At 36.0% G+C, this 15,815-nt stretch overlaps 3 protein-coding genes across 3 annotated transcripts in view; all 3 read left to right on the top strand.

Moving 5' to 3' along the window:
- The first annotated feature begins 267 nt into the window (after window positions 1–267).
- Window positions 268–3,287, top strand: LOC132904661 (SEC14 domain and spectrin repeat-containing protein 1-like). Its single transcript, XM_060955349.1, has 3 exons — window positions 268–814; window positions 1,831–2,023; window positions 3,153–3,287. Exons 1-3 carry the CDS (start codon window positions 630–632, stop codon window positions 3,285–3,287), a joined length of 513 nt encoding a protein of 170 aa, XP_060811332.1. The 5' UTR covers window positions 268–629.
- On the top strand, window positions 3,074–7,618 carry LOC132904741 (triple functional domain protein-like). The gene is made up of 5 exons (XM_060955465.1): window positions 3,074–3,266; window positions 4,219–4,396; window positions 5,927–6,027; window positions 6,109–6,318; window positions 7,520–7,618. The coding sequence occupies exons 2-5, from the start codon at window positions 4,264–4,266 to the stop codon at window positions 7,526–7,528; spliced, it is 453 nt and encodes a 150-aa protein (XP_060811448.1). The 5' UTR covers window positions 3,074–3,266; window positions 4,219–4,263; the 3' UTR covers window positions 7,529–7,618.
- A 2,570-nt stretch (window positions 7,619–10,188) lies between these two features.
- The window catches only part of LOC132904734 (titin), a 239,841-nt gene continuing 234,214 nt past the window's right edge, over window positions 10,189–15,815 (top strand). The window contains exons 1-4 of the mRNA XM_060955452.1: window positions 10,189–10,284; window positions 13,928–14,540; window positions 15,117–15,298; window positions 15,404–15,602. Of these exons, the coding sequence (XP_060811435.1) occupies window positions 13,929–14,540; window positions 15,117–15,298; window positions 15,404–15,602 (993 nt within the window). The 5' untranslated portion in view covers window positions 10,189–10,284; window position 13,928. The remainder of the gene's footprint in view (window positions 10,285–13,927; window positions 14,541–15,116; window positions 15,299–15,403; window positions 15,603–15,815) is intronic.

The following is a 15,815-nucleotide window of genomic DNA, read 5'->3' as shown; positions in this document are numbered from 1 at the left end:
TTCACTATAGGACTCATTTGTCGAGTTACTTTCACCAAATTATGAATTTGCATAAAAATCCACCATCTTACTCATCACCTTCTTCTTGTAACTGTTACGAACAGCTTCTACAAGTTTTTAGGTTGTTACTCTTCATAAACGAAAAATTCTGGTTTATTAGTCGTTGACATTATCTTGTCCGTTATTTCCAGCGATTATCATGCTTTGCATAAAGTCAGGATGTGTCTCAATATCTGTGAATGGACCTGTATAACGCTCGAACAGTGGTATCAAACTAACTATTTAACAGACGGGTTCATTTGTCGAAATATTTTCATCAAAATATGAATTTGCATAAAAATCCACCATCTTACTCATCACGTTCTTCTTGTAACTGTTGCGAACAGTTTCTACAAGTTTTTAGGTTGTTATCCTCCATAAATGCAAAATTCTGGTTTATTAGTCGTTGACATTATCTCGTCCGTTATTTCGAGCGATTATCATGCTTTGCATAAAGTCAGGATGTGTCTCAATATTTGTGAATGGACCTGTATAACGTTCTAACAGTGGTATCAAACAGTAGTATCGTTTTGTTAATTTAGGTTAATCTAATTGTAATCGAATAATGAATTAGGATTTGATATTCAGCCATGCCCACGAAGAGTCTGCAAGCAGTGGATATCTTAGAAGCCCTCGAATCGAAGCTCGCGTACATTCCAGGAGGTCGTGATCGCGAAGGAAGACCTTTGATAGTGGTTAATGTTCCCTCAGAACTTCAACCGACCACGAAGCCCAGGTTGGAAACGCTGATCGCCTATTTCTTGTCAATTTTTAGGTAATTATTAGTGTTCAAATATTGTGCATATTCAGAGTGAACGTTTATTGGAGACACAATAGAACTTCATTTATCCGAACCTGTCGAAGGACAAACAGGGAAACTGGATTTACAAGGACACTTGTTAATATTCAGACACCATGCAGAGATTCTTATTTCATATATTTATTTATAGCAATCTTATCGAATTGCTTTTCAATATATTAAAACATTCACTGCAGTTAGCAGAAACATAATTTTTATTTATTTGAAATGTATAGGTTTTCGACTCGATCGTTGCCTGAATTTGTTCGCGATTTTTAATTTCATCTCCACGTAGTTTGTCGCTTATTGTGCAAAACACTGTGTACATTGTAACAAATAAAATGTATGTTTTTACCAACAACAGTAACTTTCTAATATCGAAAAAAGTAATGTAATATCGATAGCAGTTATAAACCGTTACAGACGAGAATAGAAAATATTTGGTCGCTTGGAAAGTTCGTTCCGATTTACATTTCTATTCGATATACATTTATCGAATTATATAGATGCCATTTTCTTCCACAACATTTCTCCGTCTCTCGCGCTACTTGAATATTCCATCCTTCCAGAACCTCTCAAATTTTTGGTAGATTTTTTACGTCGACCAAATTCCTTAAAAATCGAAACGAACTTTTCGAGCGGTCCAATAACAATCTCTCGAGCGCAGTGTTGTTCGAATATTAATAAAAATCATTGTCCATAGAACCTACATGAATATGTTTGCCACATAATCTATAAATGGCAAACCCGATTTCTTCCATTACTTACAATTTTGCATATTCCACGAAATAAGTAGATAAGTAATAATAAGTAGATTCTATATATATTATTCTATAATTCATCTTTCAAATAAGTAGATTCGGTCAACAGCTGAAATTTCATCCGAATAAATGAGGTTCTAGTATAGCAGTTTCAACTGTTAGAGATATGTATACATAGACAAAATAAGCAAATGATCAAAAGATATTATAAGACGTATGTTTCGTGATTAGCGAGGAGACGAAGAAAAATGGATTGGTGTTGATAGTGGACGCGCAAAGAGGTGCATGGCGTGTGGCAAGGTCTTGCATTAGGCTATCTACCATACTTCTGGGAGCTTCTGCAGCTTCTGTGATAGTAGTGCGCCCAGACGGTTTCTGGGATAAGAGAGTGGATAGCTGTACGAAGTCGCACAAAGAAGGAGAGGTTGGTAACTTGCAATTCAAGATTTTAACTTTACGTAGTATTTCGTGTATGCTGTTTCTTCATAATGATACATATAGTTTTATCATTTCGTAACTTTGATCAAAGTGTATTCATCGATAGTAAATTAATCTCCAGAAATAGAAGCATAGAATGGACCATGATTTGAAACCGTCGATTAAACTGCTAACTGATAATAATATCGCGATTAAACGCTCGATTCGACGAATCCATTGGGTCGTCCAAAAAGTTTCTTTCGTTTTATAGGGAAACAGTGCACAAGATTTTTCATTTGATTCATTGTTGTTCTATCAAAATGAAGATCACAACGTTCGACAGATTAGGCTTCATGTTTGTACGAAGATGCGTCGTTGTAAAAGACGTGTCTGTAAAAGAAAGACACTTTTCGGGCAACCTAATAGTATCCCATTCATATAATATAACGTTCCGCACAACGCTCAAACGTCAGTTTGTTATGTTACGTTGATCCATAAAGATTATACTTTCTGCTCCACGATATTCTACCGCGCATAGCCATCAGAATCATAAACATTGAAATCGTGGTAAACTGACTACCGTTATTTACAATTTTCTAATCGAATGACAAATTTTATCAACACTAAACCTACCAGCACTGGCCAAATTGACCGTTTTCGTACAATGTTTATAAAGTGAAACAAAATCTGTATACAATTTCCATTTCTTCCATAAAAAAATACGAATTTGCATAAAAATTCAGGATTCAGAAAATGCTATACACGCAATACCGTAAATTATTTACAAAATGAAGGGCTAATATCGTAGTATTAATAATAATAATAATAGTAATGGTCCAGCAAAATGAAATGTGTTTCTATTTTTGCTCGAAGTTTTTATAATTTACAATTTTTCCCCCAACTAGCCCAAACCAGACAAACTAGTTTTGCTCGAAATGTTACTTGTTGTTTAATCACTGGCCTTAAATGTGAAGTCCGGTCGTTCGATGCACGATCGTCCTGCTCGGTCATCGCGTGAAATATCCACGCGTGTTTGTCAGAATCGTTGTGCGTGAAGAGCCGCAGTAAAAACGAGTTAATTGTGGGTGTAGGAAGGCGCGTGTCGCAAATTAATTTTCTGCTCGTTGTTATTTCAGCCGACGTATCTCACCCTGACGAGGCTTCAGCTTCACATTGACTATGCTCAGCTGGCGTACGAACTGGGTGGCAACAAGCCGTACGACCACGCGGACTGGATCCAGAAACGCGTGGTAATCGTCTCTCGTCTATAATTTGCGCTCAAATAAACCGCATTAACCGTATTAAATCGAAACGATGAAACGTAACTTTCTACGCGAGATACCTTTGCGAGAGCCATTTCACGGTACATTTACTTCTTTATATATTTTATACGAATGTCTGGCTAGCGCTGCCATAAGATATAAACGAGATTTAGATTAGTATCGCATTAGATTTAGCGTAGTATCGCAAGATATCGAACATGGATATATTAGCTTGTCCAAAAAGTTTCTTCACAAGGTTCTTTGTTTTATATTATTTTGTACTCTTGAGATAAACGTCGCGACATTTCACAGACTTGGTTTCACGTTTGTACGAAGGTGCACTGTTGTAAAAAACACGTTTGAGAAAGAAAGATACTTTTCGGACAACCTAACAGATATTGTAGCGTACTGAGAGTATTCATATTGATTTACACTGTTAAAGATAGTTATTAAAAAGGTCGAATTTTATTAAATGCTAAGTTACATTCTAATTCAGAGTTGCATGTTAAATTAAGTTAAAAAAGAGAAAAGGAATTTGCCAAAATGATAGGTTTCGTATAATCGAACGCTATAGTGTTGATCGTCTTGCGATAAAATTATGCATTTGCAAATTTTCTCTTCCTTGTAGAAACGAAATGAGTCGAATATTCTTGTTTGCTTCTGCGTTGAATTAAGTTACGTAAAGAGAATGAACGGAAATTTTAGGGAGTTCGGTAAAGCGATAGCTTTCGCATAATTGGAGAGTGTCGTGTTTTGCGCTTTATGTAAAAATTGTGTATGTGCCAGTTTCCATTTTTTTTTTTTTTTAAGTAAAGTGAGCTGTGAATGCTTCTTTGTTTCTAAAGTATATGGGTGAAAACGATGAACAGATGATTAATAAATTTTTTAAAAGGATACGGAATTTCTATGCCAATAAATTGTACTGATTTCAATGTGACAGAAAGTGGAAGACTACACTAAAGATGCAGCCGATCTTGTTACAAAAATGACTGACCTACACCAAAGACTGATGATCACTTTGGATGGATTTCGGATGTCAGAATCGGATGATGATTTGGAATCCTACTCGAGGATGAGCAACGATTTAACATCTCACGCGCAACATGTTCTTCAGTCAGGTGAATACCCTACTAATCTATGTGTATGTAATGAAACATCGATTACTTTGATACATTTGATGGAAATATATATTCAAACAATTAACGCAATTTCAATTTTTCAACGAATTTTTTAATTTCGTGTTAGCAGGAATATAAAATTGAAAAGACATATCGTTGATCTTGGTATTAGGTTGTCCAAAAAGTCTCTTTCCTTTCATAAGATAATGATAGACGAACAACGATTTCTGTTTTATATTATTTCATTGAATTAGGTGTGATCCATTTCGTTCTATCTCTATTATTATACTTGTACGTAATTCAATAAACTAATATAAAACAAAAAACATTGTGCTTCGTCTATTATTTCCTTATAAAACGAAAAAAACATTTCAGACAACCTAATATTTCTTGAATTTTTTCTGAAATTCTCATTTCAGTAAATAAACTTTGAATATCCCGAAAGAAGACTAACGTAAAATCGAAACATAAAATCGTTCGTGTTAACACGATCCTCTCACGTTCTTCTTTAATATCAAAAGCTGTGTAACGATAAAGAAGAAAAAGAAATAAGATCGCATAGAAAATGAAGAAACTAGAATTAAAAAATGTACCACTAGAAAATGAATAAGCCGATAATCGAAAGTTTTAATAAAACCATCATTCCGCCATATACAGAGAAATCTCGAGTTTTTCACTGCGTATCTGTCACAGTCGGCTCGTTTTCTCGTGTCATCGTTATCGATCGTTCGAATGTCTATTTCCTGATCCGTAGTACAATCAAGCAACCGGTTGTACACGAGGATCGACACTCGGATATGGCCGGATTGGTCGGAAAAATTGAAAAACCGGCTTAACCGGATGTCGAGCAGGAACGTTTTTTTAGAAGTAAGCCGGCAGAGTCGCGTGCTCGCGGGAACGCGCGAGGGTGTAAAAACGCTGACAATGCAACGCTCGTGTAACTTTTATTTCTACTTCTTCTTTCCCTCTTCTAGTACAAGATCCCGCTATAATATTGGAATCTTCTTAGAAATGCGCATTTTTTAAGCCTACGGGGATTGCCCGTAAGGCTTTGGAATTCAAAAAAATTGATACACTGTTATTTATACCGTATTATGCTGGTTGTTAACCGACTGCAATCGTTTTTAGTGAAGGCGTTTTAGTCACTTCGAAATCGTAGTATCTGTAACTTAATCGAATCCAGAAAATTTAAATATTTTGATAGAACGAACAGACACAATATGAAAGAAGGATTTATCGAGTCTTTCTGTTATGTTCAAAATAAAACTTTCACGATGATTGGATGACACATTTGTGATTTTCTAAATTTTAGTTGTGTTTTTACGCGTTACGTTGCACTCTGTTCGGATATTTCGTGAATATTTCAGTTCTTCTTCGGAGCAAACTTGGAACAATTTTTGGAATTCAACAAATCACAGATATGTCAAGTTTATAAGGATTATACAATAATAAATTGAAATTAGCGTTAAATGAATATTACATAATATTATAAGAACAGGACGTTGATTATCTGTATTTTTATAATTTTAGGCAGAAATTTAGTCAGTTCGATGAGCAGAGAATCTACGAAGGACACTTTGGACACCTCGATAAAAATTTACGAGCTTATCGATTCCATCGAATTGAAACAGGTATCGTATCTTCTTCGAAACAAAAGGAAGATAAGTAAAATTTCCTGTTGTTTGCAAGTGTGACGTTTTATATTTTTTTAGCTGGACATCGAAAACTCCTGGTCAGAAATGGAAAGAAATTTGGACACAGCCAGGGTAATCGGTGACCTCGAGAAGGGCGTGTCGCGTGTTACAGATTGGATCCTGGGACCAGCGGATGCTATGTTGAATTCTTGTTGTCAAGTCGGATTCGACGTCTCCTCCTCGGAGGAACTTCGTAGACGACACGAAGAACTCGAATTAGAATGCAGGGTAACATATTAATATTACTACATGACATAAAAAGCAATAATTTTCGTGTAAAATGTCTACAATCGACAATGATAGAATATCTTATTATCGAATAAAATAATTTTCATAAAATAAATTTCATCGTAATAAAACTTTCAATGAACTATTTAATTATTAGTTTGTCACTTACACATTTGTTTGTTAATTACTCGTATAAAGATTGAAACTTTTTGATACTTTAAAATACAAAGAGAATAAAATGAAATCGAAGGAAATTTCGTATAGAAGATAGTTTGCATTTGTTTGAATTTCAGGAAACTTACGGACGTTACGCGGAATTGCTTCACAAAATCGATAGTTTACCAAGCACGCGTTTATCGGAAGACTTGAAATCTCAGAGAGATTTCATGGACTTCGTGTGTAGAAGCTTCGCAAACAGACTCGAGAGACGACGAAACGTGTTAATCACTTCCCAAAGATTTTTTAGACTAGTTTCTGAGGTATTTATCATTAGCAAGGAAGAAGAAATTTTCAAACGAATATTTTTTTTTTTGGTTAGCATTACGATGCTACTATTTTTCAGTATTTTGACAAAACGAGCGAGGTGTTCGACAAATTAGTAATGGGTAATAGAACTCATGACTTTTCTCAAGCTGCAGTGAATCTTCTAAAATTGGAACAGAGTCAAGCAATTTTAGGTAAATAATTTTTATTTAGCAAATGTCTATACCAAAGTATTGAGTAGTTAGCTGAGGCAGCAATTAAACGGTGATTCAGAAAATTTGCTTAAAAAGTTAAGCTACATATCGTATGAAAATCGGTTCATCGTCACAGAAACGTATGTTATGCGTGAGATACCTGTAACAGTGTGTATTAATTAAGAATATGATTGAGAAGCGGATGATTTTCGAAAGGATCCGATGCACATCATTCGTAGAAAACGTTGGAATTGCGGATATAATACCAAACAAAAGTCTTAAATCATCACGCGTTGCCAAGAATTTAAAAAAGTAGTAGTTAGCGATCTTGTTACTTTAGAAAATTTTTTCATCGAAAATCTATCGAAATGAAGAAAATTGTTGTTGTTATCCGTAGCATAAATTTCGAATTAATAACAAAATTATTTTTGTTCAGAAAATTTCTTTTCTTCGTTTGAGTGTCTTTATTGCTTCCTCGTTGAGTCTTACAATTTACGCTGAAAAAGATCCTGCGTTTATTGTAGAAACTTTAGAGTGCGAGTTGGTAAAGGAAGGTGAAAAATTGTCAGACATTTTGTCAATGCCCGTGAAGGATGCGCTAGGTCGAGACGTGCACGTTGACTATGGCGAGGACATAGTGAATGTCAGAGATATTTTGGATGCAACGAACGCTAGGAAAAACATTTTCAATGACAGTGTCGAGTTCCAAAAACTGTCTCTAAAACAGATTGCTTTAATATATACTTACGAAAGCGACGCTAAACAGGTGATTGTACGATTTTATTTGAATAACATTTTACTAAATAATATTTCATTTCGATGAAATATTTCTAAGTCGAGAATTTCTATGCGTTATTTATATGTGAAAGTTTTTAGGCTGTAATATGGTTGAACGATTTATATGATGTTCTATTAAAAAATCATATGGAAATCGGTTGCAACGCGATCGAAATACAGTCACAAAAGGAAGAACATCAATCGTTTCAGGAAACTGCTAAGGTATGTAGGAAATAAAATGAAATTCTTCGACAAATCACCTTCATCGCGTAGAAATTGTAACAATGATTTAGTAGTCAAGAAGTTGGACGTTTACAAATGCATAGAGAAGAAATGCAGAATAAAATAATTTTATATGTATTGGGTTGGCACACTAAGTGATTGCGTAATGTACAATAAATTCATTATGAATATTAAATATATATGATAATAAATTAAAATAATGAAAATGTATGGAAAATTAATAAATATATATGAATTAAATATATATGAATGAAATGAATAATAATGAAATGAAAATAAATAAATATATATGAATGAAATGAATAGTAATGAAATGAAAAGAAATAAATATATATGAATGAAATATAATAAATTCATTACGAATTTTATTATAAATCCATTATGAATATTAATGAATTTATTATACATTACCACCTAATAACAAAATCCGCAATCACTCAGTTGCCAAGCCAATAGTATTCATTATCTTGACGCTTAAATCACTAAGGAAAATGTGGAATATAATTTAGAATAAAATGATAGGAGAACGTGGAGTAAAATACGTATACATATTTCAGAGTAAAGTGGTAGAAGAATGGAGTGACGTAATTTTATTCCTTACGGTACCTTGATATTTCAATTTCCAGGGGACTTATGACTATGGTTGTCAATTAGCGAACGGTGCTCAAGTACTAAGATTATCCTGCAGGCTACCATTGGAAAGTAACGCGGCTCTGTTCTCAAGGCTGCGTCAGGCCTGGAAGCAGCTTAGATCCGTTGGCCAAGAACAACTAACCAGACTGAGAGTGTGCGCTGTTTTCCATAGAAGCGTCGAAGATGTACGATCGGTGACCGTCATTTAAAAATTTCAAGCACATTGCACAATAATCAAATTTCCAATGTAAAATCTTAAATTTCAAAATTTACCTTCTACCCTAACTATAGCTTGTTCGTTACAATTTTCAATTGACAATCGAAGAGCCGAAGAGAAAAATGGTACAACTGACAAAATCTGTAATTTAAAAAAAGAAGAGACTTTAATAGAGAAATCTCGGAAACTTCAAAACACGTTACTCTATGTAATTACAAAAACTATTTGGAAATTATAACAAAATTCTTTAGATAGATCTAAATCCTACGTATCGTTCTCTCTTTTTCTTGCTTTTGGAAAATAGAAAATGCACTGTTATCGCTCCTATTCTCCAAACTATCTTCTATAATTTCCAATGTATTTCTTCAAGCACTGTTCGAAGTTACACGACTTGATCAAGACCGTGGCATCGCTTCGTCGATCCTTGAGACCAGAAGACCTAGCCGCAGAAGCCCGAGCCAAGGCCGAGATAAGAGACATCCTGAATAATCGAGAAAAGCTTCTCCTCGAGGTTGGACGAATGGTGAGGCTGGGTCGTCTCTTGAGAACACGCTTGAAGGAACCTCTCTGTCATCAACGGCAAGTACGACCGCGATCATGCATGTTTCGAAAGAAATTCTCGGCGCTAGTCAACGCCGATGATTAACACTAACGCGTAACAAATCGGTGAATAAATGCCAAACATCGTACGATCGATCCTTCTTAGAATTTTTGGTGAAATTGTTGGCCGGGAACAATCGCGAAGCTTTCTAAAAGGAGAATCTCTAAATCAATCGTAAACGTATATACTTTTAGTAAAATATTTTACTATATTTTATAACAATTATTTTTATAATAAGTAAAAGTTGCACTGCATAGATATGATTGTAAAATTTCACATATTTTGTAAATATGAAAAGCAACAAACCTCTTTATGAGTCACTATATTTAACCATTTAAAACGTCCCCCTTTTTGATTATGAAAATGGGTTAACGTCGTAAATCGGTAAGTGAATGTTTTCAATAAAATTGGTTCAAAAGTAACCGGTAAATGTGTGTTCGTAAAACGTGAATGGACGTCAGGAATCGCATAACGAATTTTTATCGACATTTCAAACGTTTCTGGCAAGATTTCCCGCTCGAATTTCCAAGCTTTCTCGACCGTCCAACCGTGTCCTTGGATTTTTCCTCCCCATTATATCTAGTGCAATTGGGTTCGGTGCAATAAAACGCGCGCACCTCGGTCGTCCACCGCAAGAGCAAGATAAGTCGAGTTCATGCGACGGTGTTGTGAGAAAGATCGAGTCGGCCGGTACCGAAGTAATATAAGAGGCGAGGAGGGCACGGTAACGTCGACGGGCACCTCCGTTTTTAACGGAGGCGGTGTGTCAGTCCATGGCTGCACGTCGACCAGATACCTACACCTTGATATTGCTGCATGTAAGTCCGATAGTTTCGAAATACGATAAACGCGCTCTACTCTCGTTCGACCTATTGTTCCTAGAACCAAGTACCATTTTCATCCAAATCTCTTTGCGTCTCTTTCTCGTTCGATTCATTATAAAGTCTACCAATCTTCTATCGATGAAACAATTATTTCGACATAACATAAAACGATTCTTCCTCTGTCGTATAAACTGCATCTTGAGTCAACGTCGTTCTTGTAACTTCAGTTTTTCGAAGAGAAATAAATGGTATTCGGTTGAAATTACCAAACAAGCATAACGAAGCGATTAGTTGACAAATTTTTAGTTCATTGTCTTACTTCTTCCTTTCTTTATTATGTTTCGCATCGTTGGAGTTTTGTTTGATCGGTGAAGTACGCACTTGCAGTTCAGTCGGCTACGTATTAGTGGACGAGACGACGTAAATACCTTTCTATCCGACGTGTAAATCTCATACAATGTCATTTTCACTTATTTGTCTCATAGAAAATTACATGACACTTGTTGAAGTGACGAGATGAATATAACGACGAGGTTGGTCAAAAACTTACCAATTCGTTGTCTCTTTTATTTCGTTTTTCTTTGTTGATTTTTATAATCATTGCAATTTTATTCGATCTACGAAATAAATGTGCACTTCGTCGAGTTTCACCCACGTGTTAGTGCGATAAATATAGGTCACTTGCGTCTAGTGTTGACGTATGCGTAACAGTTTGCGCTCGTAGAGACGAACGTCCTATTTTCACCCACATGAGGACGGTCAGGGCCAAGAAATTGTTTCACGCGAACCGTCCGTTTCTAATATTCGTTTGCAAATCGCAAACGTGAAGTTCGTTTCTAGAGCTGGCGCAAAAGTGGCTAGAATTTTGCCTCTGGAAAATGCAGCTGATTGGCACCGAGCCAACATAAACGAATATCGTTTCGAACCAGCTCCTTATTTTCTTTCCCTGATTTTTCGCAGGTTGACCTATTTCTTTCAAATTCTTATCGTTCAGGGTGGCACCGTTCTCCAATGTTTCTCGGTTGCGTGCACGAGCTTTCGTTAACCGGTATTGCCAGGAGAACCCGTTGGCCGCGGTCCACGAACTTCAAAATCTGATCGACGACGGAACCACTTCGATCAATCGGCGCCGAAGATTTCCGTCCGTTATTTTCGGACCCACGAAACGTTTCATTCGGAAATTTTTACGTAAGACGTGAATTATCGATTCTTGCGCGTTCGTTTCGCGAACCGTGAAACTTACAGCTTCCGATAAATCCATCTAATTAATTGTTTTGATTCATGGTTCCGATTAAATGAATCGTGAATTTCTACTGACTGGTTGGTTCGTGATTTCTCAAGAAATTTTTCATCGGATATTACGAACATTTACACACAATTACAATTAGTGTAATTGCAGTTTGTGTGATTAGAGAAGATACTGACACGCACCGCAATGAAGCGTTTTTTAATCAGATTCTATAAATTTCAATTTCATAATATCAAATATTTTTAATCACATGAGATTACAATTAAATAATACGAAACATGATACTTTTGCGCCTAATTAATTATTATGTAAATACTATAGTAAAATGAGTGGTACGTCAATAACCTTTGTAGCCGCTGTGTATGTAGCATCGTAGATATCGAAAATTCATAGAGAACGTACTAAAAACTTGGAAAATGCAAATTTACTTACGAACAAAAATTTGTTTACTCCATTGATCTAATTATAATGCAATTAACGATAAGAACTTTCTTTTTCTCTCCATTGAAGATAATCGATGTATCGCGATTCATTATCGTCTCTTAGAACGTACGTTACGATATTGGTAAAAACACTTTCTACCCTTTAGAGTACATAAAATAGCCATAGATCGATCGAAATTTCGATATATGCAGCAACGATTGAAAATGCCGCTTAAAAGTGACGCTATGCAGATACAGCGGCTCTTGGTTCACCGAAATTAGAACTCCGCCCCACATTGAAGCCACCATCTGGTCCACGACGCTTCGTCGCGGCGCTGTCACTGTCGATTACGTAATTCCTTAGAAATTTGACGTTTTCTCGAGACTAATTTTGTTAATGCATGCAGATCGATCTTATGCATTAAGATGCGTCGATCATTTACTGTGGATCGATTATTACGGACAGCTAGACACGCGATTTAGCTTCGAGCACCGATGATTTCCTAAATACAGCTACAAAAACATATACTGCTCGTAACTATGCACATTGCAGTGCACGATATGTATATCGATAAGATGCTCATTTTTTGAGCAATAGAAAGGAAAAGATATTTTTTTCACTGACGGAACGAAGATGTCGAGGAACAGGTGATGTTGGTGGAAGTTTAAAAAAAAGCACGATCGTAAAATGCTAGTTTAACGATCATATCTGTTCTAAAAATTCTTGTTTAAAATGCTGCTAAGAGCATCGCTTTAGCTTTCAGTAAGAAACAAATGTACTTTAATATGATATAAATTATAATTGGAATTCTAGTTGTAAGTGGATTAACAGCTTCATTTTTAATCCTTCGATATTTCTATTATATGTATTTTTTAAAGTTATGCGAGTGCTGATGATTTTTCAATTACGTTCAAACAAAACTTACTAGACACCCCATATATCTGCAAAAGGCACATGTACGCACTCATAAAGCAAGTTATAAATATCGCAAGGAGCAACTGCGATAAATCCTCGATACTTTATCATCTTAATCCGCCACTTTCAAACTTCTTCAAACGCAACAGGAGAAACAGGACAGGAAACGAAGCAAAACACTCTGTTAAAAAAACAAAAAACCGCCATCTGTTAATCACGTAACGTAGTGATTTACGCGTAACAACTACCAAGTTACAGTATATGCAAAATATAGCAGAATACGTAGTATAATAATACAGGCGGTTATTTTATATGAAAAAAGTGAGAAACCTAAAATAAAATTTCCTCGCTTCGGAAGTTATTTTACGTGAAAATATGTATCGAATTTCTTATACGAACGTTTATTCTCAAGTGAATCGAGTTCGAGGACTTGTCAAGTACCTGCGAACTGGACTAACTCTTCATTGGATACGAGTAGGAGGCAACGAGTAGAAGAGCAGAAGGCTATTCTATACGCAAAGATAAACTAAAAACATAATATAAATTTTTTTCACTCGAAGGCTTGTTTTCGAGGAAATCTAATTTGAACAGATTTAAGCTGTAAACAAAAAAAATTTATTCTTTATTCTCGATTTATCTTCACATACACAGGATAATTTCCTATCGTTCGTCCATTGATATCCAGTCAGAAATTAATACTCTCCGGATGTTCACAATCGATTTTCTTAAAAACCAGATACGAAATCTCGAACGAGAAGAATTGTAAATATTCTCAACTTTTGACTTATTTTCGCACATAGAGTAACCTGCTGCTCATTGTCCAGCATCCACCAAGAAATTTGACAAAATGGAAAATCGACGTTTCGAAATTAGTTTTCTGCGAACGTACTCGTAGTGTAACCTCTGTTGTTACCGCTGGTCTTTTGTCACACCTTGTATAACAAGATCGATAATCAGGCACGCGATCATCATTCACGAAGTCGACGGACCACGGTCCAGAAAAATGTCTATTAATAGCGAGAAGTGAACGAGAGAAATTTATTTTTCTAGAATGTCTGAAGCCGAGGATGCCTCGGGCAAAGGCAGTAACCTGACAGCGATCGAAGCAATCTCGGCGAGGCTGGCGGAAGTAACGCGACTCGCCGAGAAGCTGGACGCGAGACTTTGCGAGGCTGGAGCCAGGACTCGACCAGTTCCGATGTCGTCCGCGATGTCCTCCACTTCGTCTCTCTTCTCGTCGTCGAACGCACCAGTCACCACGTCCACGTCCGTTCCTAGCCAAGTTCAAACGATTTCTACCGGAATCTCTGGATCCATTGCTGTTACTACCTCGTCAATTGGAATTACTACACCTTTGATCAGTTCCTCGGTGTCTACGGTGCAACTGCAACCTAAATGCGTGTCCACGATCTTGTCTTCGGCGACGAATAACGAAAGTGTTGGTCCTTCGAAGGAAAAGATGTCTGGCTTGGTGTCTTCGATACCACAATCGGCGAATGGAACGGTTTGCACGGGTACTGTTAATGGTAAGGCTGGTTCTACTACGCTGGAGAATGGTAAGACGGAGGAAAAAGTTGCTGAGAAAGAAGACGGAGCAGGGGAAGAAAGTAAGGACGTGGGTTTGGACCGAGCGAATGACGCGAAGATGGAAGAAGTCGCGGAGGTAAGATAAATTCGTTCGTTTAATGAAGTAAAAGGTGTTGCTTAGAGAAAGGATACGATGGTGTGTTTTATGTTTAATTATTTAATGGAGGTTCAAAGGGGGACATAGTGTTAATAACAGTAACGTAAAAGCTGTGTAAAAATCATTGAACGTCTTAAATAAGGTCACATAATTTTTTATCAAGTTTCAAACAATGTATCATTAGAGATTCGTCGTTAAAAAAATGTCTATGATTTGAAAAGGAAATTATTTATTACAGACACGTGAACGTTCTGAAACTCGATAAAATTGTAAATTTGAAATATTAAGAATTTCAAAAAACAGAATTCAATAACGTAACTTGCCTGAAAAAATACTAAAAAAGAAAAATATTGACGATGTACAATGTTAATCCTTGATTCAATTCAAGTTTAAAAAAATTGTTTGACACTAACTGAACGATTATATTAAATCATTTAATATTTGATCCTCTTCTTCTCTGATCGTACAGAGTTGTCTCTATATCTCTATATTAAGTCAAATTTATATTTAATGTCTCGTCGAATGCATTTTGTGATATTTATATCACGATTGTAGGACGTAATTGAGAAGTCATTCGACGATAGTCAAGCCGATGATTCGAACATAGAGGACTACGTGACCGCCACCGAACGTTCAATTACTCCGACAGTTCGTTCCAGAAGCGAATCCTTCGTTACTTCTCCAGAATGCGAAGACCTTGCTGCTCCAGCAACCATAACGTCTAATAACGATAATTGGTAAGAAACACTGTCCATGAACAAAATGAACACCCATTAATTAATTGGTTCATGAATAATACGATCTGATTCTAACGATTCGTTTTCGTCTCTTTATTCGCGAAGGTGGAACATCGAGGAACCTAAATTTATCCCCACCACTGTAGCGGCGTCTTCTCCTGTGTTTAAACAAATGGAAGCTTCGAAAGAGCCGAAAATAGAAAGAAACGTCGTCGTATCGGTGGATACTCCGCAATCGGAAGCTACTGAGACGAACAAAGAAAAACAGATTGAGAAAGTCGTGACAATGGAAAAGAAAGTCGAAGTACGTAGAACATTTTTAATTTATGTTTCTGTGAATAATTGAAGGTTTACGACAACAAGAAGGCAGCTCCGATATTTAAAATAGCGAACGAAAGAAAATATTTATAAAATAAGAAATACGAGAAACACCATAATTTTACATAATAGGTTTATATTTAATAAAATAAATATGATATATATTATGGAATAAATGACTGTTAGGAATATGATATTT

Source organism: Bombus pascuorum, chromosome 2, assembly GCF_905332965.1.
Source record: "Bombus pascuorum chromosome 2, iyBomPasc1.1, whole genome shotgun sequence".
Classification (NCBI taxonomy): Eukaryota; Metazoa; Arthropoda; class Insecta; order Hymenoptera; family Apidae; genus Bombus; species Bombus pascuorum.
The sequence above is the reverse complement of the archived record's forward strand: the minus strand, read 5'-3'. Positions and strand labels throughout refer to the sequence as shown.

Coding starts and splice junctions, on each gene's coding strand:
- LOC132904661 (XM_060955349.1), top strand. CDS start 630: ATGCCCACGAAGAGTCTGCAAGCAGTGGATATCTTAGAAGCCCTCGAA. Junction 815..1,830: donor TATTTCTTGTCAATTTTTAG/GTAATTATTAGT, acceptor TTTCGTGATTAG/CGAGGAGACGAAGAAAAATG. Junction 2,024..3,152: donor AGTCGCACAAAGAAGGAGAG/GTTGGTAACTTG, acceptor TTGTTATTTCAG/CCGACGTATCTCACCCTGAC.
- LOC132904741 (XM_060955465.1), top strand. CDS start 4,264: ATGACTGACCTACACCAAAGACTGATGATCACTTTGGATGGATTTCGG. Junction 4,397..5,926: donor GCAACATGTTCTTCAGTCAG/GTGAATACCCTA, acceptor TTATAATTTTAG/GCAGAAATTTAGTCAGTTCG. Junction 6,028..6,108: donor ATTCCATCGAATTGAAACAG/GTATCGTATCTT, acceptor ATATTTTTTTAG/CTGGACATCGAAAACTCCTG.